General features: G+C 55.8%; 3 protein-coding genes across 4 annotated transcripts in view; 2 read left to right on the top strand and 1 right to left on the bottom strand.

Moving 5' to 3' along the window:
• DNAH17 (dynein axonemal heavy chain 17) overlaps positions 1–1,861 on the top strand; it is a 37,606-nt gene extending 35,745 nt beyond the window's left edge. The window contains exons 80-81 of the mRNA XM_040530693.1: positions 464–689; positions 1,475–1,861. Of these exons, the coding sequence (XP_040386627.1) occupies positions 464–689; positions 1,475–1,722 (474 nt within the window). The 3' untranslated portion in view covers positions 1,723–1,861. The remainder of the gene's footprint in view (positions 1–463; positions 690–1,474) is intronic.
• Positions 30–18,625, bottom strand: PGS1 (phosphatidylglycerophosphate synthase 1). 2 transcript variants are annotated; one of them, XM_040530695.1, is made up of 10 exons: positions 18,438–18,625; positions 14,369–14,558; positions 12,870–12,947; positions 11,761–11,860; positions 10,898–11,087; positions 10,355–10,533; positions 9,413–9,946; positions 5,058–5,206; positions 2,303–2,445; positions 30–1,567 (listed from the first exon to the last, which is right to left on the bottom strand). In XM_040530695.1, exons 1-9 carry the CDS (start codon positions 18,608–18,610, stop codon positions 2,326–2,328), a joined length of 1,713 nt encoding a protein of 570 aa, XP_040386629.1. In that variant the 5' UTR covers positions 18,611–18,625; the 3' UTR covers positions 30–1,567; positions 2,303–2,325. The 2 variants fall into 2 exon arrangements, with proteins under 2 accessions (XP_040386629.1, XP_040386628.1); XM_040530694.1 differs by having other exon boundaries at positions 30–1,656.
• A 1,701-nt stretch (positions 18,626–20,326) lies between these two features.
• Positions 20,327–22,612, top strand: SOCS3 (suppressor of cytokine signaling 3). The gene is made up of 2 exons (XM_040530702.1): positions 20,327–20,431; positions 20,711–22,612. The coding sequence occupies exon 2, from the start codon at positions 20,778–20,780 to the stop codon at positions 21,405–21,407; it is 630 nt and encodes a 209-aa protein (XP_040386636.1). The 5' UTR covers positions 20,327–20,431; positions 20,711–20,777; the 3' UTR covers positions 21,408–22,612.
• Positions 22,613–26,538: the final 3,926 nt, after the last annotated feature.

Below are 26,538 nucleotides of genomic sequence, written 5' to 3' on the forward strand. Positions count from 1 at the left end.
AAGACCAGGAATCACTTCCATCAGCGTACGCAGTGGTTAACTGTTTTATTTTTCAGTATTAATTTAAGCAGTTTGAAGTATCTGAAATGGACTGTTACCCCAAGAATGAGAGCAGAAGTTTGAAAAGGCCCACCATTAGCATATATCGCTGCTTTAAAAGAACATTAAATATCCCAGTAGTAACTTTTTAAGTCCCAGAAGAAAAAATGTTTAATAAAACCATGTATTTAAAGCGTGGCCTTGTTAAAAAGAAATAGCAGCAGTATCTACTGCAACCCAAATTAACAGCTGAAGTTTAATTGCTGCAGTGCAATCTGATATTTACTCATCGAAGACCACTCCATCCTAGTCCACCCGTTACCCGAAGCTTGTGCATTAGGCACATCTTTGTTACGTCAAAGCAGTACTCCACTGTCCAAAGGCCATGCTTCACTCTAAAGGACTTTGCTGTTTTATTTTCCAGGAACTAGAAGTCTGGACAACGGACTTTGTGCTGCCTGCGACAGTGTGGCTGGCAGGATTCTTCAATCCCCAGTCTTTCCTCACTGCTATCATGCAGTCCATGGCCAGAAAAAATGAATGGCCACTGGACAAGATGTGCCTTTCAGTGGAAGTGACCAAGAAAAACCGTGAGGATATAACAGCTCCACCCAGAGAAGGCTCCTATGTACATGGATTATTCATGGAAGGTAAAAGACTGCATCCTTTATGAGGTGTTTCAGGCACAGAGAAATCCCAGGTCAGCCTAAAAAATTACTGCAAACAGAGCAGGCGTTAATACTCTATAACTTACTAAATTTTTATTTGTACAGCTTTTGCAAAAGCTCCAAGCAGCGGAGCCTTTATCCGTGCTAGTGTCAGACACACGCCAGCTGAGGGCAGCACCCATCCAGTTTACGAGCAGAGTTTCACAAACCAGAATTTTTTTTCTGGAAATGCAGACTGCATAGTATGAACCTGAGGACTGGGTTGTTTGAAGCTACACGTTTCTAGTGAACAAATATATTACCCTGCTATATAATGTGTGAATAAGACAAATCAGGAAACTCAGAACCTAAAATACTGTTAAAAAAATGAGAGGGAATGAGATGGTAGTATTAGCTGAGCACCAAAAGGGTCAACTTAAACAAGGGCACAGAGCACACCAGACTGCTTATGGTAGTTCCCCACCATGGCCAAGTTCTACCTTCAGCTATGCACCTTCCATGCAAACCTGTGCTGAAGGGATGAGTGGGGGCACGACTTATTTAGACATCCCACACACAGCAAGGCAAAATGCATTCACGAGTCACAGCGAGATGATAACGTTAGCCCTAACGACTACTAAGCCACAGTTACCCAACCTGCACACTTTATCCCTGAACTGTGCTGCTAGAAAAATTCCTTCCCACCCATTAACAGTCACGAAAGCAGCCACCTCTAAGTGAAAAGGCCTTTGAGTAGCTGGTACCACAATGATTTTGTAATATTGCAGGCGCTCGATGGGACATCCCGTCTGGGGTTATCACAGATGCTCGGCTGAAGGAGTTGACGCCGATGATGCCAGTCATCTTCATCAGAGCCATCCCTGTGGACCGCATGGACACCAAGAACGTCTATGAATGTCCTGTCTATAAGACACGGATGCGAGGTCCCACCTATGTCTGGACCTTTAACCTAAAGACAAAAGAAAAAGCTGCCAAGTGGATCCTTGCTGCTGTTGCTCTGCTCTTGCAGATCTAAAACTGAATGACCATGGAAAAAAGCAGATGCTTTTACTTGCCAAAAAATAATACTAACAAAGTTGTGTAACTATGAATTTGATCGTACCAACACTATTTTAGCAAAGTATCAATAAAAATAGTGCTGTAACTGCTATCAAGTGGAGACTACTCTTACAACCCGTAGAGTTTCTTATGACAGATACCGGTTTTCAAGTGGTGGTTTTTGATAAAGTGCTGCTTGAGAGCCAGGGCACTGAAGCAAGCCAAATGGAACAATGGCTTGCAACCACCTAGACTCCTTTCCTTCTCAGAGCTCTCTCTTCACAGCTATTTGTTTGATCACCCATTAAACATCACCTTCCATCCCGTTAAACATCTGAACAACTGGTTCTAAAATACAGCTGCACAAAGCTTCCAGCAATTTTAGTAGGTGATTCTAGTCAAAGTGATGAGTAACTCAGGAGAAAAGAGACGCATGATTTTTTTTTCCACATCTGTGTATTTCCATCATCCATTTCTTCCACATGTAAAAGTCTACTGCACTAATAAACCACAGTCAGTATCATATAAATTCCCCATAAGAACGGCAGAAAACTCACCCAAAGCAGCAACTTTTCTTCTTTCAAAAGAAGTTCTTGATCAGAGGCGTTACTAGCTTCACCCACAGCTTCACATACCGATTTGGCTGCTCAAATGTTGATGATGAGACTACGCCTGAGCAGAGGTAAAGCTGCTCTTGCTCCTGTACAGGGAAAGAAACACCATCCCAGTAAATTCTAAATGTTCAATTTTAATATAATGACCTTTAAGAAAAGGCAGTTCTCAGGTAAAACTGGCCATGGATCCTGCCAAAAGGATGCATCATTTCTCCCACAAGCCTGAACACAGGAGTCTCATTCCATGCAGTACAACTCACAGAGCAACCAAACCACCAAGGAGTTAGCACAGGATCTGTCCTTCAAACCCGTCTGCCACATTACTCCACCTTTTGATGACTATCATCGAGCCAAGTAACTGACCATCGAGAATTAGCAATTTAAACTCTACCAAGAGCAAAGGGAGAACACTTTGCCTTTTTGTGCCCCACAGTTGCAAGAGAGCTAACCTTCAGTTTCAGAAGAATCCTAAATCCCTTGCTGTAATTGCCAGAAAAGGAAACTCTATCATAATCTCAAGAGACTGGCTTACGCAGCTCTTTCTAGACACGGCTCAAGCTCTGTGTTTTCAAATGAATATGCAGTCATGATTTCAACTAAATTACCAGAAACACTTAGGCTTCTTCAGTGTGTACACAATACTGCTGAAGAAGGAAATGAACCATCATGATGATGATACATGCTCGAGTTGCACGTGAAAGCAGCTGCTTGATCAAAGGTAGAAGTGGTTTTCTTATCAAAGGTAGTTAGGTTTCTAGATTTGCAGGCAAACAAGAGCAGACCAGCTCCTGTAAATCTGTTCTTAATCTTTTTTCTTTTTTTTTGACTAGTTAAACTGTCACAAACAACAGAAAGAACACCGTGCTGTTAAAATTCAGAGTGGAACACAGAAGCAGGACCTAAGCATTGGAAAGGAGCACCAGAAAGATGAACCAGTAACAGACATAAGACATTTGTGTGCCAAATCAGTTTAATTTTAGAAACCCAAAATGCTCAAAATGCTATGGTCAACCCTGCAATGAAGATTCTGTGCCATGGCCATCTGATACAGTGAGGTAATCCGATCACTGGAAATGAGACCAGTTATATGAACTGAAATTCAGAGACTTTAACAAAATACTCAGTTCATTCAGTGAGATACCCAGAGCACTCAATTTTTCCCCATTTTAAAAATCCTTGGTGAGATTTCAAACTGAATGCTACATAGCCAAAGTGATTTCATGGCACATACAAGTTAAGTATTCAGAAGCAGCTAGTGCACATCAGCTGCAATATTAAAAGCTCAGTTATTATTTAGAAGGTTATTATTAAGAAGACTGAAAGCTTAAACGCTCAAAAAAGAAATGTCTAATAGAAAAGCCCAGAACACACTTTTTTACATGTCAGGATTCCTTGCAAACCAGCCACTGGAAAAGCTAAGTATTCAGTTTGTTCATATAGCTGAAATGTCACTTCAGCTAGGGTGCTGAATAGAGTTATAATTTGCACAGAGAAAGAAACACAACACTCCATTAGAGGCTTTATCACCTTGGCATAAAATTAAGTCTTCTAAACAATGGTCACAGAACAGTAAACAGACAGCCAATCTCAAAATCAGCTTCCAGCAAACGGGAATCATTTAAAGCCCTTTAAATTAGATCACTGCAGCACTGTTTGAGAAAAATTCCTTTGTCATATTTTCATTGATTCTCTCCTTCCATTAGAAACAAGTAGAGGCAAGATATGAATTGAAATATTCAGGCAACTCTTCCAGTAATAGAATTGTTTTTGATTAGATATACTCTGACTCATTCTGTGGAAGAGCCCTGATGCAATAGGGCAATTCCCATTGATCTTGAAGACAACTGTGCCTTCTTATGCCAAGACTCAGCTTATTACAATACATTTTTCGGATCCTTAAGTCACACACAAAGGCAACAAAAGCCAATACGCTTTGTAGCAGAGTACTACATGAGGAATTGTGTGGGACAATGTCAGCTCCAGCAGAAGATTCAGAGTCAAGACTGACAGTGGTTAGAGAAGAGTGCTTAACAGTCTAAGCTGCCTAATGAAAACAGAAGAACCTGGCGCACTGAACGTTAAACCACTGAAAAATGCTTGTGTCAACACGGGGAGCTGCAGCACATAACTTCAGGGGCAGCACAACCAGCCCAGAAAAGCTCTTACTGCAGAAACTACACTAAGATCCCCTGCCCTTGTTCACCTCCATAGCCTGTGGGCAGCCACCCAAAAGCTAACTGCTTGGCATTTATGTTCCTGCAAAGGATTTCCCAAATGCCTGAGAAGCAAAGTCCTCCACAGGTGCGAGACTGGTGGTGAAGACGGGCCTGACCTCATCACCCCAGAGCACGGTGCTACCTTGGCAATGCCCAAATATTGGGGGATAAGGCCCAAGAACGTGCTGCGTGATCCTCCCCGAATGCCGTGTCTCAGCATCCAGCGCCTGAGCGCTCTGATACTCGAGTTCACTGGGGACACATGTTCTTGCCCATTTATGGCCTCCACTTCCCAGAAACAGGCACTTGTAGCAGGCATCTCATCAATAGTCACTTAACTGACAGCTCCTTGAGACTTCCTATGCTCAAGAAGGGTTTGAATTATTGTGGCTGTAGGTTTTTACTGCAACTGCGTCATCAGCATTCCCTCCGTGACCAAGAAGCACAGCATGCACGTTACCTCCCCCTGAACAGCCACTTACCTGATGGAGTTGCTGCTGCAAAGCTTTATTTTCTGTCACTATCGCAACCTGAGCTTCCAAATCACGATGAACCGATCGATACCCAAAATTCGGAGAGCCAATCAGCGTTAGGCAGGGAAGGTTGCTTCCTGCCAGGTACAGCCAGAGGCCTGCAGGAAAAACAGGAGAAGAAAGGAAGTGTGGCAGACAAAGGAAATGACTGGGGTAGCCTCAAACAATTGCTTCACTTAGAAGAAATGAATTAAAGATGTTAGATTTACAGTAACTATAAATGACCGCGACACGAAGCGAGTTGTCAAAAACACGCTTCCTTGTAGCCGGTCAAGTGTGCAGAGCTAGCTCTTGTAGAGCTTAGTGCGAACCCTGGGGGACACCTGCACGGCTCGCATTGCCCAACCTTGCGTGCCCTTTACAGGGGGCTGCGGCACCCTCGGTGCCACCCCAGGGACCCATCCTTGAGAACATAAATGCACTGCAAGGGGGGCCCCAAAAATAATTCAGAATGAGTCACCGTCATTAAGTCAGAGGTCGTTTTGCACCACGACATCTCCGAAACACTGAAATAAGGCAAACAACTTGTCAGTTCTCTGCAGCAGGGAAAGGAAAGCCAGCATCACGCGCCAGAGCACCACGCAGACACGCCGGCACTGAAGCAGTCAGTTCAGAACTGGAAGCAGAGCAGTTGCACAGTGAGTAACCCCTTTCCCGAGACCTCACAAGACAGCGGTGTGAAGAGGCATCTCCCCGCTCCGACAGGTGAATTCGCATGAAATAAACACTAGTAAGAGAAGTGCGAATTATTACACCCACTCACTTCCTGAGGAGCAACCAGAAGATGAATTCGGTTCTTGCCAGGATGAAGACTCCCAGGTCCACCCACCCCTGCAGTTTACACACAGCTTTACCAGTACAAAGGCAAGCGCGAGACAACCCGGGACGGTTTGTCAAGCACAGAGCTGAGCGTGGCGGCAAAGAGCAGCTGGGGGTGCCACGGGGGAGCCACAGCTGCTGCCAAGGGCCAGCTCCGCAGCCACTCTCTGCCCACAAACAGACGCAGGGAGCATTTGCTCTCCCCTGGAGCGCACGGGCGCTCAGCAAAGCCCCCGGCAGGTCCCTGACAGACGCCCTATCCCTACTGCAAGTCACACAAGGACTACAACAAAGAAACCGTAGCCAAAAAACCACCTAGTCCTTAAAATAGAAGCAGGTTTCCTAACTCAACCCCAGAGCAGTTCCAAGAACGCCTTGAGTAAGAAGCTGCCGATTCACCGCTGGTTCCTGTAACCTCCTCCCCGCCCCCACGTCACGCACTCGGCAGCTCCGCGGCCGCTTTCAGTTGCGCCTCACGGCCCTGAGCTGCCGCCGCGTCCCCTGGCCACCCCCCGGCCACCCCCCAGCCACAGAGGGTCGCAGAGCCCAGCAGGCGAGGAGGCCGGGGTCACCAGACGGCACAGGTTTTCGGCCGTCTCTGCCACCAAAGGCAGCGGCTGCAGCGGCCGCCCGGTGCCCGAGCCCGGCGGCAGCAGCAGGCTCCCCACGGCCGGCCAGAGGCGCGCTGGGCAGCAGCCACGAGCAGCGCGCTGCCACGCTCTTCCTAAGCGGCCCTGCGGCAGCCCTAAAGCCCTTCCTGCGTCTCTAGCTTTATGGCCACCTGGCAGGATCTGCTCAAACAGTGACTCACCTTTCCAGAAAGAGGAAGAGCCGTTTCCCAGCCGCCGCTCAATAGCAGTAATGCAGGTTTATCTCGGAGCAAACAGCCACCTGCCCTGCACTCTGTCACCTGACGCTTTCGTGGAAGGGACCCTAATCCCAAGGGACAGGCCTGCCTCACCTGCAGCACCGCACCCAGAAGCGCTGCTGGAGACCGGCGGGTCCACGCTTCTGCGGGTCCATTTCATGGCGTCACACCCAGGAAAGCTTCTCCCATTGCCAAGGTTTGCATTTCCTACCCACACGCGCACGGCAGCCACGCGCTGCTCTGAGCTGGGCTGCTGGAGCTGCACTCGCACCCAACAGACCTCAGGCCAGTCACAACCCCACAGGAGCGCGTGGTGCAGGAAGCTGCGCTTGGGGATACAAAAGGCTTCGGGAGGAGTTGGAGGGGTTTGCAGAACACCAGTCGCAGCAGGACCGCATTAGGTGCGCATCAGCCAGATGTTCCTCCCACAGGAGGCTGACTGGAGGGTGGCCTTCGCCTCAGCCCGAGGAGGCGGCAGCAACAGGCACCCTGTGCCGCTGCAGACGTACTCTCTCCCAGCAGCCAAGCTCCAGGTGCCTCTCCTCTGTCCCCAGGTTCGCCCCGTTTCCCCCTTCTGCCCCGTCCTCTTTCACACGCTGCATGACTCCTGCAGAAGGAAACGGAATCGAACGCGGGCCGAAGGGCAGAGCGGGCCAGAGCAGGGAGCTCCAAGCTGCCCCTTCCTGCGCTCCACAGCGGGAACAGGCACGAGGCGGCAGCACCCGAGCCTGCCCCTCCTGCTAAGCCCCCGAGCCTCGCGTCGCTCCCCCCGACGGGGCACAGCCCGGCCAAGCAGGGGCTGGCTGCCAGGCAGGTGGTGCACTCTGGTAGCCTGGAGAAGCAGCCCGTGCTCAATCTATGCCAAACCACAAAGTCCCACTCGGAGCCAGCAGTGCCCGGCAAGAGGAGGAACCTGCAAACCACAGAGCCCTTGAGCACGTGCTTCCTGGAAGGCAGATCACACACGACTTCCCAGCCAGGCAGGCACCTCCTCAGCGGAGCCCCCGGACCGCGATAGGGGTTTTAGGGCACCCGAGGTGCCGGTGTCACTGCTGTCGAGGCACGGCACTCGTCGGGAAGATTTGTAGTTTCTATATATAGGCAGCCCAGTAACACTCGTTTATTTTCTTTAGACAAGAGAAGGCCGAATCAGCAGCTTTCTCTCCCTGCCACCTCTGAACCTTCTTCCGAACAGCGCTGCAGGAAGCAGGGCAGATAGAGGCATTCCCACAATCGCTAACAGCTAATCTCCTCGAACAAACAAACCCAGATGAACTACTGGCCATGGCCCCTGGAACAGGCCTGCGCTGGCTCCGGGGATGCATCCTTCCACCGTTCCCATCAGACGCAGGCTGCAAACAATGAGAATGCCCCTCAGCACGCTGCCGAGCCGGCTGTGGAAACTTGCATGTTAATGAGTGCCAGATTGGTACCGCTTACAGGAACCGAGCTGTCCTGGGGGACCGTGAGCCATCGCAGGAAGTGACACACAGCAGCGGAGCTCTGCCTGCCGAAGATTAGGGTAACAAAGGCGCTGCGGCACGCGGCACAGATGTCTCAGCTGAGCTGAGGGCCGCGCTCAACCGCGACTCCGAGTCATTTTGTGAGGTGCTGCACTGGCGTGCCTCGGAACGGGACGACCGTAAGAAGCTAGACACTGGTAAAGTCACACGCGCCAGACTTCCTAAGAAGATATCCCTGCTTCAGCAGACTTCCCAAACTATTTGCATTCGTAAAATCTACTACTGAGTAGTCAAGTGTTTGCTACAGTGTCACAGTAGAAGAGGAGGGTCAGCGTCTGGATTTTCTGAAAGGAAAATTTAGAGAGAACCAGCAACAACCAGTCAAGGGAAAATATTCACGCTCTGGTCAAGGTGGCTTGCGAGTGTTATGCCCTTTCTGTCAAGCAAGAAAGAAAGTGGGGTCCTCCACAGAAGACTATGATGGCAGATTTTTTTTTATTTTTAAATTAACTGCATTTGTTAAACGATATTCGTTTCTCAGTTACTTCCCCTCCAGCTGCCCCCAGCTCTCAGAAGGCACAGAAGCACACTTACTACGCTGCACTTTCCCACATGCTGTAAGCGGGAGCTGGTACAAATCCCGTCACACCTGGGTCATCCCCACAAAGACCTGCTGCCACGAGAACCCGGCATCCAGGACCACTGGGGAGCCACCGCCAGCGCACTCCCATGGCACTGGGGTCCCTGACACAGTCAGCGCTTCTTTTTGCTGAAACTGTCAACAGGGATACAAGAAACTGAATCACAGCCGCTTCTGCGACCATAAATATCCATAGAGATGCCTCCTTTTGTTTCACATCACGTTGTGCATCAAGACAGTATCTTACTGTTGCCGTGAGGACAACTGTTGTACAGCCCCTGGGACTATATTTAAACTGGAAATCCAGAGGCAAGACACGACTTTGCATAGTTGTCTCCTGAGTGATCCAAACACTCAGGTTTGTGCAAGCAAAGCGTTCGAGCCTTGGATGAGTAATCTGGAGGTTAAATCTAGACTCAGCGCCCAGCCAGCCCCTCGCTAGTCGCACACTCCAAGTATATGGAAAGGCTCACATGCTTTCTGAATGAGTCCCCTTGGGAAATGGGCATCTTACCTTTGGCATGGAAAGTCCACCCAGCCCTAGAGTACTCCTGCAGCTGGACCCTCTCCTCTTGGTGAAGGTAGCAGACCTCGCTGTAAAACTGGTGTTCTATGTAAACATAGGCAGCAGGGATGGCGCCTGCCACCCCTTTGGCACCAAAAAAGCCATTCACCTCTGGCGAGGCCAGAAGAATCCGATACTCTGCCCTAGTGCCCAGAATGAGGTCCATGTAAGCCTGCGTCAGGTTGAAGTAGCCAGTGGTGAGGTATATCCTGGCGTCCCGTTCAGCCTCTGTCAGCAGCGTCTCTGTGACCATCTCGTCTATTTGAATCCCAAAAGGTTTCATTTGGATTAAGGGATAAATCCAGGTGTCAGGTTCTGGTTTCAGACCCCCAGACGCTTGAGAGCCTTGCTGGGGTAACGCGGAGTTGCTTTGCTGGCTGCTGTGGAAAGTCTTTGCGTGAAGGAGTTCTTGTCGTGTCCTGGCAGAGTTGATCACTTCCATGACTCTTCGATTTGCTGTCTCACAGTAAGCCACCTTGTCTCCTGCAGCAAAACCAGGACAGATCGCATTTAAGACCTAATAGTTCAGAGCTATGCACCACCTATTATGTAGCAGGAAAAGCTAATGACAGGACATCAATATCAGAACAAAAAGGAGTTTTTTGACACAAAGACCAAACAACTTTCTTCTCTATGTCTGAGAAACTGGTGTTTTAAAGACAGCTAGGAACTGTGCTACGAACACCCTGATAGATTCAGGTGCAACTCTAGCAACCTTGTTTTTGATAATGGATGGCACAGAAATGGGATCCCCCACAGTCCGTGAACAGTGCTCAGACACTCAACAGTTCACAAATAGAGAGAGTTCACATCCTCCTTAGATAAAATACTGGCTGTCACTCCTCTCCTCTGGATCTTATCATCCAACCAGACAGGAAGACTCCCTCCTACCTTGGTAGGGGTGTACCATCCCCTCCATCATCTGGACTGTATCATCCTGCTGTAATTGCAGAGACACATCTCCAATTGCATCCACTAGCTCCGTGAAGAAGTCTGCAATCTCAGGAGAGTCCTGCAGGAGAACATAGCGGTCCTGACGATTGGTGAAGTACAAATCACTCAGGTTTGCACTAGGAGAGAAAAAGGAGAGCTGAGTTCCAGAACAGAGCATACGCATGTGATCCTCAATGCCCCAGCTTAAGTTGCAGATCACACTCCACATGTAACAAGACTAAAGCACAAACTGGCCATTTCCTTTTGAATCTTGAAGATTGTTTTGTTTTGTTTTGTTTTTTGAGAAAGGCTGTCTTTCTTATGAGAATCTCATGTGACAGACCTATGGTTGCTCTTCCGTATCAGAAGAGCATTGCTATGATCATTACAGAAAAAACAGAGGCAAATAATGAAGTTCAGACAATACTGGTGGTATGCATACCTTGCATCAAAACCTCAGCTAAATGAATCATAGAAAGGCCTGGAGAGGAAAGGACTCACCCGCTCAGGATCACATTATCATCAAAGAGATAGACCTTGATGTGCTGCAGTCCAATGGTCTCATTAAAACGCTCCGGAATCAGGAGCCTGAGAAGTCCACGCAGGTTTGGGGTGTGGAAGAGGGAAACACGGACTCGTTCGGGGAATCGCTGCAGCAACGGAATTAGCATTGTTCGAGAGTTCTTCCTGCCTGGGAGACACGGGAGTTACACACACACGGGGTCACACCATGCAGGGAATACATCATGACATAGCACTACTCCTCAGCTAGGAGCTGCTTACAGAATGAGCACCTGCCTCATCTGCAGGTGCTGAACTTTTTCTTTTTCTTTTGTTTTTTTAAAATCACTTTCATTGACGCTTATGTCAATATCAAAATCAATATCCAGAACTGTATGTTTGTTGATGAATGGGCCTTGCAAATGATTACTGGGCAGGACTGACACTGTCCCACACCCAACGCTAATAACACATGCTACAAGGAGTCACCACAAAAGGTTAAGTGTGCTGCTACTTCCAACAATTCCCCCACTATCCTTTAAAAATGAAAATAAAAAAGAGCATGATAGATAAGGGCAAATGTACTGACAAGTGAACTGAACGAGCAAGAAAGAACAAGTTGCACAGAGCACAGTCTGGCCCAGTGATTTTCTGGCACCTATTTTCTTAAAAAAAAGCTGCTCCTCTTGAAGATTTTCTGGGAATACGTAGTTACTGGTATACAAGAGGACAGGTTTTGAAACGCATGGGATTTCAGCCTGCAGGCCCAATCAGCCAAGGCAGCCTCTCTCTTAAAAATGACAGCACGTCCAGCCCAGCTATAAAACAAGCCTTTGAAGAAAGCAGAGTATCATAATACCTACCTCGAGACCCCCTGGTGTAGTCAAGAAGAATGGAAACTCTGAGGTCTGGTGATTCTTTTGCTTGCAATGATTTCTCCAGTGTTTCTTCTAAGCAATCCACCTGCAGAGAGAGATTGCACTACTCATTACAGAAAGCAAACGAAGCTTTATAAGGAAAGTGTTCAGAAACCAGGAGGTCAGTGGTCACGAAAGTTTCCATACCCTACTGTAAGTCTTTCCTAGTCATGCAAAACACTGCTAGTTTAGACTTTGCATCTGTCAGACTGGCAACCTACTCTATCAGCCTAGAGCAACATAGGAAAGGGCATCAATTCCACATGCATACATTCAGGCCTCTGAACAGCAATTAATTTTAGCAGAAAAAGTTCCAACGTCATTCCCAAACTGCAGATTTGTTTTACCAAAGGAAAACCTTGGTAGGAGTTCACAAACGATACAGAGGCAGTTTTATTCCTTAACCATGAGGCTGTTTGTCACATGCAAACTCAAACCCTGTGTGCAAGCCCAGACAAAGCCAGGCACAAAACGCTGTTCAGGACTCCGTCCACCTTTACCCTGCTACGGAATCTGATTTCAAATGTAAGAATTTGGCCAAGGTCAGACTTCTCCCTAAAGGACTTAGGGAATGCTTTTGTTTCTAGAGGGAAGGACAGGAAACAGAAAAGGTAAACAACATGAAGCAAAACTGACCTCTGTCTTAAATGCAAAGAGCTAGCAATGCATCAGTATTCTGCATTGCGGGATAAAACACAACATTACATGCATACAACTTTAATCGTGCTCAAGAAAAATGGCAAGGAAAAAAATCACTCATGATCCCACAGTTCTTCAAATACCCTTTGAACACTATGCCAGTAACCTCTAGCAGTCTGAAACATCCAGGCTCATTACCCCGTGAAAACATTCACTGGTTACATGGCTCTGCACTAGGCTTAGAACAAACTGCGTACACCTCCCTTCTCCATCCCAAGTACAAGGACACAAATACAGCCAGGAACCCTGAGAAAGCTCTCAAGGAGAGGAGAAAAAGTATGTAAACGTTTTTGCAAGGCTAGGCATTTTCTTTCTGCATTCACTTCCACCCCTTCCCAATCCATTTCCACACTCACCAGCTCCTGTTCGAGGAGCCCTGTTCCCAGGTATAGCGAAGCCATCACCACTCGCTGCTTGGCTGTTTTTATCTGCACCTGAGAGGAGCAGAAAATAAATTCAGGTTCATCCTCGATCGCTGTGATCACTAGGAGCTAACAATTTAAACCACGGTAAAGCTGTAGTTCCCCCTGAGGAGAAGCACTTTGCCAAATCATGACATTGTCTGCCTTGTCTTGTAACCACGGAAATAATAACACACTGACAGCAAAGACGTACACCACACGGGTCTTTCCAGAGCAAGATCAGCATCACTGCTGCATCCAAAAACTGAAATGCTTTTTGGAAAGCTGAGGAACGCATTCCTGCACTTAAAACTATTAAACACAAGAGCAGTTACACAGCCCCAGCCGCAAGCTTTGGAATGTATCACTATCACACTGGCAATCCCAGTTTTCATTCTGCAACTGCTTTAGTTCTCCGTATCCCGCCCTGTGAACTAGCCAGAACCTAGCTGGATCTAAATTCAAAGCTGTTCCTGTTCTGTGGGAGGGATTAGACCTCCAGAGGTCTTTCCCAACCTCAAGTTGCTTGTTGCGTTATTCCGCGACCCTAAAGTTTTCAAAGTTTTGCTTCTGAACAAGTTAACGCCTTCCTCAAGATCCACAGACTCCTACGCGACGATGCTTTAGCTGGCAGTGAGTGGTGTCCCAGCCTGCCCAGCCACCCACATCCAGGCTTTGTACCGAGCACTCGCTTGTTCCACCTGGGGGTGAAAGGAGACCTTTGCTAACAGAGCTCTCCTCTTTCCACTTCTGCTCACTGCTGATGCTGCACAGGGTAGAAGCTGCTGCTGACTCTCATGCTGCCTTCAGGGCCCACCCAAGCCTTGCTCTCCAACAGCTTACTGTGGCCACCTAAATCATGCTTCAGTTACTTGAACTTGCTTTAAATACACGCTGTGAAAAGACTCGAGCAATTGAGCTGGAATTCTCCCCTCAGTCCTGCTACTTACCTGCGAGATGCAGCGTTACAGGACTCGCACGGTAACGAGCAGAGACCTTTGGGAGGGACTGAGGGAGCTGTGCTTGTCTAGTGTTGCAAAGAGAAGGCGAGGAGTCACCTAACAGCAGCTTACGACGACTTGAAGAGCAGTTACAAAGACAACAGAGGCAAATTTTTCTTTGTAGTTATAGTCATATAAATATTTTTTATCTATATAGCAGCCACAAACAGTGCTTTGGGAAGTTCAGGTTGGACACCAAAAAAAAAAATTTAAATGACTAAGACGGCCCGACACTGGAACTGGTTACTGAGGGGTGGAACCTCTGCCCTCGATGGTTTTCAAGACTCAGCTAGACAAAGCCTGGCCGGCCTGATCTAGTGTTGACAACAATCGTGTTTCAAGCAGAAGGCTGCATTAATAACCTGCAGGTGCCCCTTCCCACCAACTTGCCTGTGACTGCCCGTAACCACGGCAGTTCCCAAAAACCGTTCGTGCTCGGAACCCGCAACTGACCTTCAAGAGTTCATAGAATTCAGCCGGGGACGAAAGCACCCTGACGTGAGAGCTGGAGATCCCAAACTCTGGCACCAGGTTCCGGATCCACTGGAACCTGTGTGCTCCTTCCGGACACAGGGAACACGGCGGGGCGGTGACCACCGGGACAGGAGGGGTGAGCAGCGGGGCTAGGAGAAGCCATGACGATCTGTGAAAAGAGAGGTGGAGGAATTCTGTGTGACAGAGCCTTTGCTTCCCACAAACAGCCTCCAAGGAGGTAAAGGAAGAGCCACAAGCAGGGCCAATGCATCAGAAGGGTTCACACGAGAAACAGTGCCCTTCCCATACTTGCAGTAGATTCATCAAAACCAAATCTAGGATAGAAAACGTACGCAAAAGGTGACGGACCAGATCTTAACATCATCGGCTCCTGCCCCTAACTGGCAGGGGAGGTAGGGGGAAACAGCTTATTCACCAGAACGGGGAAACAGGAGAGAGCAGGGGCTAGAAGCTCACGAGGCTGAGCTGCCAGCTCTTCCAGACACCCACAGATCAGGAGTCTGGTGGTGCTGCTGTGGCTACCAGCCATCCCGCAATCACACATGCGGCGGTTTTGCCACGGTCAACAGCCACTTCTATTTCTAGCTTGGCTCTCAGCTGGGCTAAGGATTACTTGTTGCTATTTCAAGTAAAGATGTTTTAAAACAGATCACACTACTCTAAAAGTTCCTTAATGAAACAAACAAACAAGCCTCAAGCCCTCAGACTTGTCCAAAAGAAGATCCTGAACATGCGAAGTGCCTGAACGCAGTCCTAGCAAAAGCAGCGAAGCCACAGCACCAGAACACGGCTCACAGGGCAGCGCGTCTCGAGGGCTACAAGGCAAGGGGTCCTGGGGCGCGCTCTGAGAAGCACGGCGGAGAAGCACGAGGTAGCCCTCCTCAGCTGTGCCGCTTGCACGCTGCCCCAGCACTAAAGGAAGGTCACCACTTCTTCCACAGACTTCAAAGTAACAGGGAAGTAGGGGCGCCAGCAGGAAGCTCGTTCTTCAAAGCAACGAAGTTTGTTCTGAAATTTCTTCTTGAAGTCACTTGAAGAAACCAACTTACTGCTAAGAGTCCTGCTTAGGGGGCGGTAAGAAGGAAATGGTGTTTTTCCTTCTCTGGAGGCTTAGCATGCATGCAAGATCATCGCGTCGTACAATAACCCCTGGTAGGAGCCTGCCACATGACAAACCACATTTCAGCACAATTAGCAGCAACAACTCCCATGAGGTCCAGGAATCGAAGAGCAAGCGACCGAACTGCCTCCCCAAACCCGACAGAAAGTATCTGGGACTGCAAAACCTCCTTGCAAGAGTCCGGCTTCGATCGGGCCAGCACGGGGGCGGCCGCCTCGTCCCGGAGGAACGCCAGGTCCCGCGGGGCCAGGAGGCAACCACCAGCCTGCGGCCCACCCCGGCGCATTCTGCCACCACCACAAACCAAGGGGAAACTTGATAACGACCTTTACCAGAATTTGTTAGGAGGAACTTTTAGGTTTTACCATAATCCAAAGCCCAAATGACCACAGATTCCAGGAAGATGATTTCACCCAACTGCTTCACGATAAAACACTGGATCTTCACAAGGTTTCCGAGTACCCTTACGCAGAAGCCAGACACTTTGTAGTTGTGTTTCCTGGAAAATCCACTAGTTTGTCACTGACTGTTCATTGCAACAAAAGTCTGAGTCAGTTTGTGCAAGAATTCCTGGGATGGTGTCTTTCAACAGATCGTGGGGACCAGGCTCAGACTGGACACCCGTAAGTTTTACAGATTACTAAGTTCAGCCGTTAACAACAGAAATTCCCGTAGGAGATGGAGGAAAAAAAAAATTTCTTTTTTCAAAGCAGAAAAGGAATACAAGAAATGCTGGTTTTTAAGCCCACACAAGTCCATTTTTACAGAACTTGACTGGGACCTTGCTCAGCCCATGTCTCAAGGCACCGGCCACGTACGGGCCCAGGGACCCACCAGCACTTTATCGTGGCGAACGCAGCGAGGACGCCCGAGGTGCCTGAATTCAGATTAGCGTCCCCACACGCTCTCTGTAAAAACAATAAAGCACACAGCTCACAGAGCAGTAACAAACTCAGGACTATAGCCTCGCCCTGCAGACTACAAATTATGTTCTCTACGATTATTCCCACTGAGGTAACGGTAGCAACTTTTTAATGGCATTATATGACAATAATTAATCAGCAAGAAAAAATAGCTATTTTCCTTATTCCTCCACTGGCCAAAGCTGGCCAACTGCACTCGCAGAAGGCACCGTGGCGGCCGAGAACCCACCTTCCTAAACCAGGATTCCAAGCCCTTTCCTGGCGAGGACGACGAGAAGTGCAGGCTCACCCACGCCCTCGCTCCACCAGGCCAACACTCGGCTCGTGGGCTCCTCGGGATCGCCTTCCCCAGCGCTGCTGAAGGAGCAACACCGATGTGCCTCACCAGCACTGCTTGCTTACAGCCGGCAGATTAATTCTGTGCGTGTACTGATACCCACCAATCAAACTCCCTCTGTGCTTTCGAGATATCTACTCTGTTTGAGCTCTTAATCCAAGACAGAACTGTTCGAACTTATTTACTGTTGCACACCCAAGACTCCTCCAGTTATCACGGAAATCAGTATTTCGCTCCAGCCAGCAGCCACAACGGCACAGCAACCATTCACCAAAGCTGCAACTTCTACCCACGAGTGACTGCAAAAAGCTCAAGCACCTACCTAAGTATAACACAATCCTTCAGCAGTACACGACAATAGAAACCGTGTAATATTATGAAGAAATCATCAAAATTCCATACTTCAACAAAGAAAGCTTTCAGAGAAACAGAAACCGGTGGCGGGGGGGAAACCCTTCCCGCGGATTCCACATCATCGCGTTAACCGGAAAGAGAAAACAGAACTAAAAGGAACCACCTCAGATCTTTTCTACATAAGAAGCTGACCCTAAATATAAACGAGGGATTTTTTCTGCATGTTCTATTTTTAAAAGCTGTGGTTTTGGTACAAACTCATGATGGAGCTGAAACACTCTTATTCTCTGTAAAACCTCATCTGCAGAACCAGAGGTGAAGTGAAACTGCAGGATCCGGCGCTGTCCTTTCACCCACACTAAGTCACCGCAGGGGGATCCACGCAGCGTTCGCCTTTGAATTCAGTCGCGTCTTTCCAGGGCTCAGTTCAGTAATTTGTACGCTAAGAAACACCGACGAAACCAAAAGAGAAGTTTGAAAACTACCTCCTTGGCTTACCAAGGGGAAGCAGCAGACGTCGGGCAAACACAGAGCCCTGGGACAACAGCGAGCGTGACCGCCGCACGTCTGCTACCCGCAGGAAAAAGGAGTCGAGGTGTGCTGTGACACCAGAGGTGCCCGCCTCACAAAAACACGTTTAACTCACGGAGACGGTTGTACCAGGCTGCCCTCGCTGAAACAAAACAGAGCCCTCCCGCTGCTCTCTCACCACGAGCAGTAAGAGCGATGCCCAAGGATGCCAAAGACCCCTCTTTATTTAGGACGCCTTCAAAGCCTTCCGTTTGATCAGTTCTGAGCCCAGGACGCGGTTCCGCAGAAATACGGCCACCTCCGCGTGTCAACGGCTTGGCTTTACCATGAGTTTACTCTTTGCTGCCCCGCTCCCGAGGGCAGCGACGGCACGACCCAGGGCGCTGTCAGGAACGCGGCGCGGGGCTGCGGGGGGAGCGCGGCGGCGGCAGGACCGGGAGCGGCCGCTGCCCGCGGTCGGACGCTCCCGCGGCTCGGCTCGGCACGCGAAGGGCTGGCAGCGGGCAGGGCAGGGCAGGGCAGGGCAGGGCAGGGCCTCCCCCGCGCCCGGTGCTCCCCCCAAGCCCCGTTCGGTGCCCGGGAGGCACGGGGAGGCCGGGGGAGGTCGGCTCCGGGGGGGGCCGCTCACGGCTGCGGCTCGGACCGGGCGGTCACGTCACGCACAGACGCGCGGGGCTTCGCGGCCCAGCAGCCGCGATCGGGCCCGGGCGCGGCCCGGAGCGACGGTAACGGGAACCGACCCCCGCGGGCCGGGCTCCTTACCTGCGGGCGCGGCGGTCGCGGCCGCGGGACAGGCGGTCGGAGAGGCGGCCGAGCAGCGCGGCCAGGCCCAGGCGGCCCCGCGGCAGCCAGGCCGACAGCCGCCGCCACAGCGCCGCGCCCCCCGCCGCCGCCGCCATCAGCCCCGCGCGCCTTCCGCTTCCGCCCGCTGCCATGGCGACGCGCCCGGGACGCGCTTCCGCTTCCGAGGCGCCCGCGCCGTGCCGGTTGCCCCCAGCCGCGGGGCTCGGCGGGCGGCCCGGGCCCCCCCCGTACCCCCCGTTCTCCCCCCTCGGCCCCGGCCCCGGCCCCGTAGCCCGCAGGCTGCGTGATCCCTACGGGCAGCGGCCGCACGCCCCGGAGCCGTGCCCGGTTCCCCCCCGCGGCGCACGGGGCCTTGTGGCTGCCCCCCCCCCCCCCCCCCGGTCCCGGCAGGGTCCCCCCGGGCCCGGGGCCGCGCGGGGAGCGTCTCCCCCCGCCACCGCCCCCCTCGCCCCGCGGCTGCCCCGGGCCCGGCCGGGCGAGGAGGGGCCCCGGGAGAGCCCCCCCCGGCTGGGCAGGGGGCTCGGGGCCGCCCCCGCCCCGTCCCGCACCGGGGAGGCGCCGTCGCGGGGCTCGGGCCGGATCGGAGCCTCCCCGCCCCTCCCCGCCTCGTGTTTCACCGCGCCCGCCCCAGGCAGGGCTCCAGAGCTCGTTTGCATTTCAGCCCAGCTGGTTCACCGCAGCCTCACTTCCCAGAACTGCTCCTCTGCTGTTTATTCCTGACTGGCAGCGGCAGCGGCGGCAGCTCCTCCAGGGCAAATTAAACTATTTAAAATAAAACCCACGGACAAAGCCTGTTTTGTTTTCGGGGTCCAAACTGACAGTACCCAAACGAAAACGGGAAGCCTGCCTCGGGGGGCCGGGCGGGAGGGGGCTCGGTCCTGCTCTCCGCCGGGCTCGCAGCCCCCCGCCGGCCCGGGCGCTGCCCTCCCCCGGGGCGCCGGCACCGCCGCCTGCCAGGCCCGAGGCGTGCCGAGGCGACGAGGACACCCCCGGGGACCGGCCCCGGGGCTCCCGGCCGGGGGGGACAAGGGCCCTGGCCGCTCGGCCTCGCCGCGGCTCCCCGCAGGCCGCGGCCGGCTCCGCAGACAGGCGCCGCGGCCGCCCGGAGCCCCGGGGGTGCCGGGCAGCGCTGGCAGCGGGCGCGGGGGCGGGAGCGGGGCTGCGGGCCAGGCGAGCTGGGCGGCCCCTCGGAGCCCCCGGGCCCCAGCCGGGGGGGGTCACCCCGGTTGTTCCCAGGCGTGCAAAGCGAGGGTGGTTTTCTTCCCTGCAGGTCTGCTGGGAAGTGCAAGCGAGGCCAGCAGCAGCCTGGAATGTGGTGCTTGAAATAACCTCGGCGAGGCGCAGACACCCGATCCGCCGGGCCGCCGCGGCCCCCTCCCCAAGGGGCTCGCGCCCCCCGGGAGGCTGCGGGGCACCGGGCGTTGGGCGGCCGGGCCGGGCACCCCGCCGCCGCCCACCGGGGGCAGGTCCCGGGGGCAGGTCCCGGGGGCTGCCGCGGGGTCGGGGGGTCCCGCAGCGACTCTCGGGGTCCCCGCGCCCCGGAGCAGCCCGGGGGTGCGGACCCCCCCCGTGCCGTGCCGCCCCCCGCCCGCTGCCGTGCGCCCCGGGGCGGGGAAGGCGGAGCGGGCAGGGGGCCGCGGCCCCCGGGCTGGCCGGGGACTCACCTCTTCTTAGAAGGAAAGAGCATGAATGGGAGCGGGAGGGGGCGGCCGCGCTGCCCGGAATGGGCCGGCGGTGCCTGGCGGCGAGCCGAGCCGGGCCGAGCCGGGCGGGGCGCGGGGAGGGCGCCGGGGAGCGTTACAAGAAGCCGCGCAGTTCCAGGAACCCGAGGGCGGGCTCTCCGCCCGCTATAAGAGGCCTCCCCGGGCGGCCCCGGCAGCTCCGCCGCCGCCCGCCGCCGCGCACCGAGCCCCGCGCCCCGGCCGCCGCCGAGACCGGCACCCGCGCCCCAGGTACGGCGCCGCCGGGACGGGACGGGACGGGACGGGACGGGACCGGACCGGACCGGACCGGACCGGACCGGGGGGAGGCGGGGGGACCGGGGGGACCGGGGGTCCGGAGCGCCCCGCGGCGGCGGGGGGACGGCCGGGGGTGCCCCCCGGGAGGGACGGCCGGGGATGGCGGCGCAGCCCCGCGGGGCGGAGGGGAGCGGGCGCCGTGCCCCGGGGCGGCGGGGCCGGGGGTGCCCCCGGGCAGGGTCCGCCGGTCGCTCACCGCCGTGTCCGCCGCAGGTGATGGTGTAGCAGCCGCTGCTCCCGGCAGCAGCACCCCGAGCGCGCAAAGCTGGCTCCCTGCGCCATGGTCACCCACAGCAAGTTCCCCACCGCCGGGATGAGCCGCCCCCTCGACACCAGCCTGCGCCTCAAGACGTTCAGCTCCAAGAGCGAGTACCAGCTCGTGGTGAACACCGTGCGCAAGCTGCAGGAGAGCGGCTTCTACTGGAGCACGGTGACGGGCGGCGAGGCCAACCTGCTGCTGAGCGCCGAGCCGGCCGGCACCTTCCTCATCAGGGACAGCTCGGACCAGCGGCACTTCTTCACCCTCAGCGTCAAGACGGAGTCGGGCACCAAGAACCTGCGCATCCAGTGCGAGGGCGGCAGCTTCTCCCTGCAGAGCGACCCCCGCAGCAGCCAGCCCGTGCCCCGCTTCGACTGCGTGCTCAAGCTGGTCCATCACTACATGCCGCCCGCTCCCTGCGCCGTCCCCGAGCAGCCGGGGGGGGGCCTGCACCCCAAGCGCACCTACTACATCTACTCGGGCGGCGAGAAGATCCCGCTGGTGCTCAGCCGCCCGCTCTCCTCCAGCGTCTCCACTCTGCAGCACCTCTGCCGCAAGACCGTCAACGGGCACCTGGACTCCTACGAGAAGATGACTCAGCTGCCGGCTCCCATCAAGGAGTTCCTGGACCAGTACGATGCCCCCCTCTAAGGGGCCCGCGGAGGGAGGTCACACGCTACAAGCACAAGAGCAGGGGACAGGCACAACACCCCGCAGAAGCAGGAACTTGCGGGGCACGAGAAGCCTCTCCCTCTGGGAAGGAGAGGAGGGGACCGGGGGTGAGCCGTGGCGGACCCGGGGCTGTGGCTCGTGCCCGTCATGTTGGGGGGGACACCCTGAGGAAGCGCGACACCCCCCGTCCGGGGGAAGGAGACTGCTCTGGTCGGACTGTGGATGTTACAGTGCGCCCCGGCACGGGGGGAGCCGGGTCGGCAGAGCCCCGGGGCGCGGGCAGCCCAGGGACGGCACCCACTGCGCGGCACGGGGGGGCTGCGCCCCAGCAGCCGCCTCCTGGCCACCCTGGCGGGACCGCGCCGGAGGGGTCTGGCGACAGCCCTCCCGCCAGGAGAGAATGAGAAGCACTGGAGTCCAGCTGGTGCCTGACGCTTTTCCTCGGTTTTAAGGGGAAAGTGGTTTTTGCCCGTACTTTACCTCTTGCTGCCTCCTTGTGGGTGGAAGCTCCTTTCACACCAGGCCCCAGACTTGGAGGTCGCTGCCTTTTTGCCCTCGTTGCCATTTTCCAAGGGACTAAGCCTTAATATTCTTCTTGTCCCGTGGTCTGGGTTACTGCACATTGTTTGGCGACGCTGAGTGATAATGGTCCCGGTAACACGTCGTGAAGCCGGAGGGGAAACAGCCCATCCTGACGACTGAGTCCCGCGTGCTCACATCTGCAAGGAGCGCCGAAGGGACACGGTGCTGGCACCGGGCCGTTACTCCCGAGTGTTGCACCCCACCTGCCCGGCCTCTCCCCACGGACCCCAGCTCTCCATCCCGGCCGGGGCCCTGGCTGTGCTGCTCCACGGGGCACCGATGCCTGCAGGAACGCAGCAGGAGGATGCCCTGAGAGTGCTGTCCTGTGAGCGTTCCTCTGCGTCTGCCTGGAGAAGCAGTTGTGGTTTTTTTTCTGGCCTTTTTTCTTTTTTTTTTTTTTTTACCGGAGAGATGTTTACAGGTCTACGTGAATCACTGTCTTTTATAAAGATTCCATCTTCACCTCCAGCCTCGAGGGCTGAGCAAAACCATGCTTGAAAATTCAACCAAAACAAAACTCAGATGAAACTTTGCACATATTTATATTTATATTCAGAAAGGAAACGTTTCCATAATTTATAATAAAGAGCACTATTTTTTAATGAAACCCCCAAATCTGGTCTGTTTCCTCCCCTGCACTCCCCAAGGCCACCCCGGCCCCGCGGCGTGACGCACGTCCCTCCCGGCCGCTGCCCTCGCTGCGACGCCGGGATTGTGTTTACACCACGTAAGCGCCGGCTTCCTGGAGCCACGCTGGGCGCTGGGGTGATTCCTGCCGCGGTGACTCACCGCCCGGCGTGCGTAAGCACTGCTCCATCGCTCAGGTATGTCGGAGCCCACCACGCTGCTCCGCTGGCTGGGCCGGGGCCGCGAGGTGCTGCGGGGACAGGGCCGGCTACGGACACAACTGGCGCAGCTGCGAGGGGTCCCCTGGGACGTGGGGCACGGTCCTTCACCCTGGGCACAGAGGTGCTGATAGCACGGAGGCAGACCGTGGCGTGAAGTCATCCAACCTGCGGTGTGACGCTGTGCGCCGCAGCGAGCCCACCCTGCCAGCGAGCCTCCCCCAGCCCGGGGTGTGCGAAGGGCAAAGAGCTCTGAGAGCAAAGCACCGAGAGGCACGGGGCTAGAAAGCACACAGCACCGAGGGCTCGTGGCGCTTCTACGAGTGAGGAGGGCTCAAGTGAGAAAGGGTTAGGCAGGGTCAGGGTCCTGTTTGTCCCGCGGTACAGGATGCTGGCTCCATCCCCGAGCCACCAGCCTGGGTGCCACAGGGAAGGGCCAGACCCCAACCCGTCAGCCCCCAGCCTGTCCCAGAGCAGGTGCCCAGGGCAAGAGGAGGAATTCCCTCGGGAACCCTGGGAGGTGCCGGCCCTTGGGTGCATGAAACAGTTGAGGGAGTAAACTCCAGCTCCGGGAAGGAGCCTGGATTCCGTGCCTGGATGCCTGGCAGGAGAGGGGCAGTGCCAGGGGTGCCAGCCCACCTGCCAGGCAGCACAGAGCGGGCTGTGCCAAGGTGCCCCGCAGCCCCCTCCATCGCCAGCATGCCCCCTCAGCACCCCCAGCCCGCACCCAGCCCTGGGGCCACGTGCACGGTGCTGGGCATTGTGCCCCGCGCTCCCGCCGGGGGAACCCCCAGCCGCTGGGAGAAGGCTTCCCTTAGGAATCGCCCTGGAGTGGAGGGATGGCGAATGCGCCCGCCTCAGGCTGTGGGCACGGCACGGTCCCAGTGACTATTTTGGTGCTGTTCTGTGGGGCCACGGCTCGTGGGCTGCCAGGAAGCGCCTCGCAGCCTGCCCGGGCACCCGCCAGAGCTATGCGAGGAATGTCCATGCGCGCGGGTGGCCGCCCGCCAGGCCCTGCTGAGACACATCCCGACGTCAGGGCTCCCCCCACCACTCCCTGCCCCAGCCCCCCGGCAGCACCGGGCTCCCAGCCCACGGCAGGACAGGGGTGGGAGCAGGGCTGCAGGGGAGAGCCGCCCCACGGGAGAGCTGCCCCTGGGGGAGCTGCCCCACGGGAATGCATCACTCCTGCAGCCTCCCTGGGGAGGGACCAGGAGCATCGCTGCTCCCAGGAACCCCTGCGCCTCCCCCTCTGCCTTCCTCGGGGCTGGGGGTGTAACGGCAGGGCTCCGTGACAGCAGAAGGTGCAGCTTTAACTGGAAGATATTTTACCTGATGTGCCAGCAGGACCAGGCAGCCCCGCTCACCGAGCCCTGGCCCCTCCAGGTGAAGGGTAGCCACCATGCATGGTCTGGAGACGGGCATGGCAGAGGGGGAAGCCGGGGTCCCCGGGGGAGCTCAGCACACGCAGACTCCTGGGGGGGGGCTGGCTGCGCCCTGCTGTGGGGCAGAGCGGGGAAGCCGCCCACCAGGACCCGCCAGCCCCACATCCCTGTGGGAACAGCTCCGGCCCCGCGGCTTCCCAGCAGGGGCCTCGAGTCCGCCGCTTTTCGGGGCCCCTTCCCTCTTGCCTCAGGCTGCGGCGCAGTGCTGCAACCCGCTGCTGACTCGAGAGTCCGGGAAGCCCTGTGAGCGCCGCGGGGTTCTTGGAATACACCCAACCTTACAGCGGCGGTGACGCGGCGGCCAGTGGGCAAATCCCTGCCTAAGGTTTCACAAACCTCTTGCCTTCCCCAGAAAAGTCGAGCGGACTTGGCCCGGCTTACGCAAGAGGCCACGTGTCGTGGACAGGCGGCCCCCTGCCGCACCGCCGTGCCCAGGGCCGGGCTGAGCGTGCCATCCCCGAGCTTTCCTGGATGGGGACGGTTGTCCCTGCGGTGATCAGACAGCATGGGGCAGGAAACGGGGCAAGCGCAGGGGACTGGGAAGGGGCTGAGACAGGGTCACCCTGCCCGGGGAGCTGGGGCAGGGCAGGGAATGCCACAGCTGGCCTCCAGTCCCGGCTCTCATCCGCCCGGCCAGCATCCCCGGCCAGGCGCTGGTCTCCTTGCAGCAGGGCCGGCCAGGTGCGGGCACCCCCAGCGAGGCAGCAGCCCCACGCCCCATCCTGCCCACCCTGGATGGGCAAGCAAAGCTCCAAGACTGCAGCCCCCGGGGCTCTCCTCCACTCCTGCACTGGCCCTGTGCGTTAACAGCCCAAACCGGGCACAGCTGGGATGGGGCACACCGGGCACCGCAGCCACCGCCACCGAGCTGCCGTCCCACCGGGCTGCCCGTGCGGCCGACCCCAGCCTGCTCCCAGCTGCGTCCCCACAGGGAGGCTTCGGGCTCTGGCGATGTGGCTGGGCTGCAGGCTCGGCCGTGCTCTGCCCACAGCCGTCAGCCCCGTCTGGTGACCGTCAGCAGCACCCACCTCGTGCCCTGGGAACAGGGCCAGCCTGTGGACAGACGCACTCACAGCTCCACTGCTTCCCAAAAAGCCGCTTGCCCTTGATATGTGCCCAAGAGACGTGCCAGGAGGGTGCGGGGACAAAACCCTCTGCATGGGAACGTCCCAGCCCCTGGCTGCAGGGCAAAGGGGCTTTGTGCCCAGTGCCTCAAGCAGCACTGCCAGGAGCAAGGTCTCGCCCCCCCACCCCAGCCAACCCTGCACTGCCGTGGGGAAGGTGCACGGCCCCAGTCCTGGGTACCAGCCCCAGCGAGCCAGCCCCGAGCAGGGCTCTTCCTCCTGGCGTGGGCAGAGGCTGCACATGGGGCACGCAATGTCAGGAACCTGCCCTGTGGCTTGGTGCTTCTGCTCACGGGACCCAGCAGGGAGAAAAGAGGACCCTGGCACCGCACACTTCTCCAGGGCTTGCATGGAGCAGGAGCAAGCAGCCGCACCGCTGCCCCCAGACCTGTGCCCTGTCCCAGGCTGGCCTCCCCGTGGAGTGCAGGCAGCCCACAGACACTTCCCACCATGCTGCCGCCTTGTTACTGGCACAAGAAGGAAGCATGCACCGGGATGGTGAACCCGAACCCTCCAGGGTCAGAGGGTGGCAGGAAACCCGCTCCGTGGTGTGTACCAGCATCTGCAGACCCAAAAACAGGAAACAACTGCAGCCTGCGATTGTCGCCGCCAGACAGCCCCCAGCAGGACAGGCAGCTGGGAGAGCTCGGCCGGGCACGCGGTTCTGCCACGGGCACCCTGGGTGCAGGGAAGCCTGACCAGGCACACCCCGAGGCCATCCCTGGGGAGCAGGGCAGGCTCACCAGGCACCGCAGACCCACACGGGGATGAGCAGCCTGCCCCAGCCGCCAGAGCGTGGACAGCAGCCTCGTGCCCTGGCTGGAGCAGCGGCGGTGGCACAAGGGGACCTCCCCGCTCGGAGCCCCTCTGCCCCCGCCGACTGCCTCCAGGCAGGCTCGTGGGCAGTCCAGGATGCGCCGTGAGCCCCAGCCTGTACCTGGGACACCTGGGGACGGTGTCAGCAAGCAGCGGCCCCGGCCTCCACCGGGGCCACAGAGGCAGGTGGGGAGCAGGCAGTGCACACCCCGACCTCGCGGCACACCCCTCGCGCACTTCCTCCTGCTCCGCTCCCCAGCTCCGCAGCGCCAGGACGTTCCCACATCCACCGCCGCGT

Source organism: Cygnus olor, chromosome 18 (assembly GCF_009769625.2).
Source record: "Cygnus olor isolate bCygOlo1 chromosome 18, bCygOlo1.pri.v2, whole genome shotgun sequence".
NCBI classification, from domain to species: Eukaryota; Metazoa; Chordata; class Aves; order Anseriformes; family Anatidae; genus Cygnus; species Cygnus olor.

Bases quoted from the DNA above. Each gene is read 5' to 3' on its own strand.
- PGS1 (XM_040530695.1), bottom strand. From the start codon at position 18,610: ATGGCAGCGGGCGGAAGCGGAAGGCGCGCGGGGCTGATGGCGGCGGCG. The intron at 11,088-11,760 runs GTAGGTATTATG...CGTGTCTCCCAG, and splicing joins CTACACCAGGGGGTCTCGAG to GCAGGAAGAACTCTCGAACA. The intron at 5,207-9,412 runs GTAAGATGCCCA...TTTTTCCTGCAG, and splicing joins GTGGACTTTCCATGCCAAAG to GCCTCTGGCTGTACCTGGCA.
- SOCS3 (XM_040530702.1), top strand. From the start codon at position 20,778: ATGGTCACCCACAGCAAGTTCCCCACCGCCGGGATGAGCCGCCCCCTC.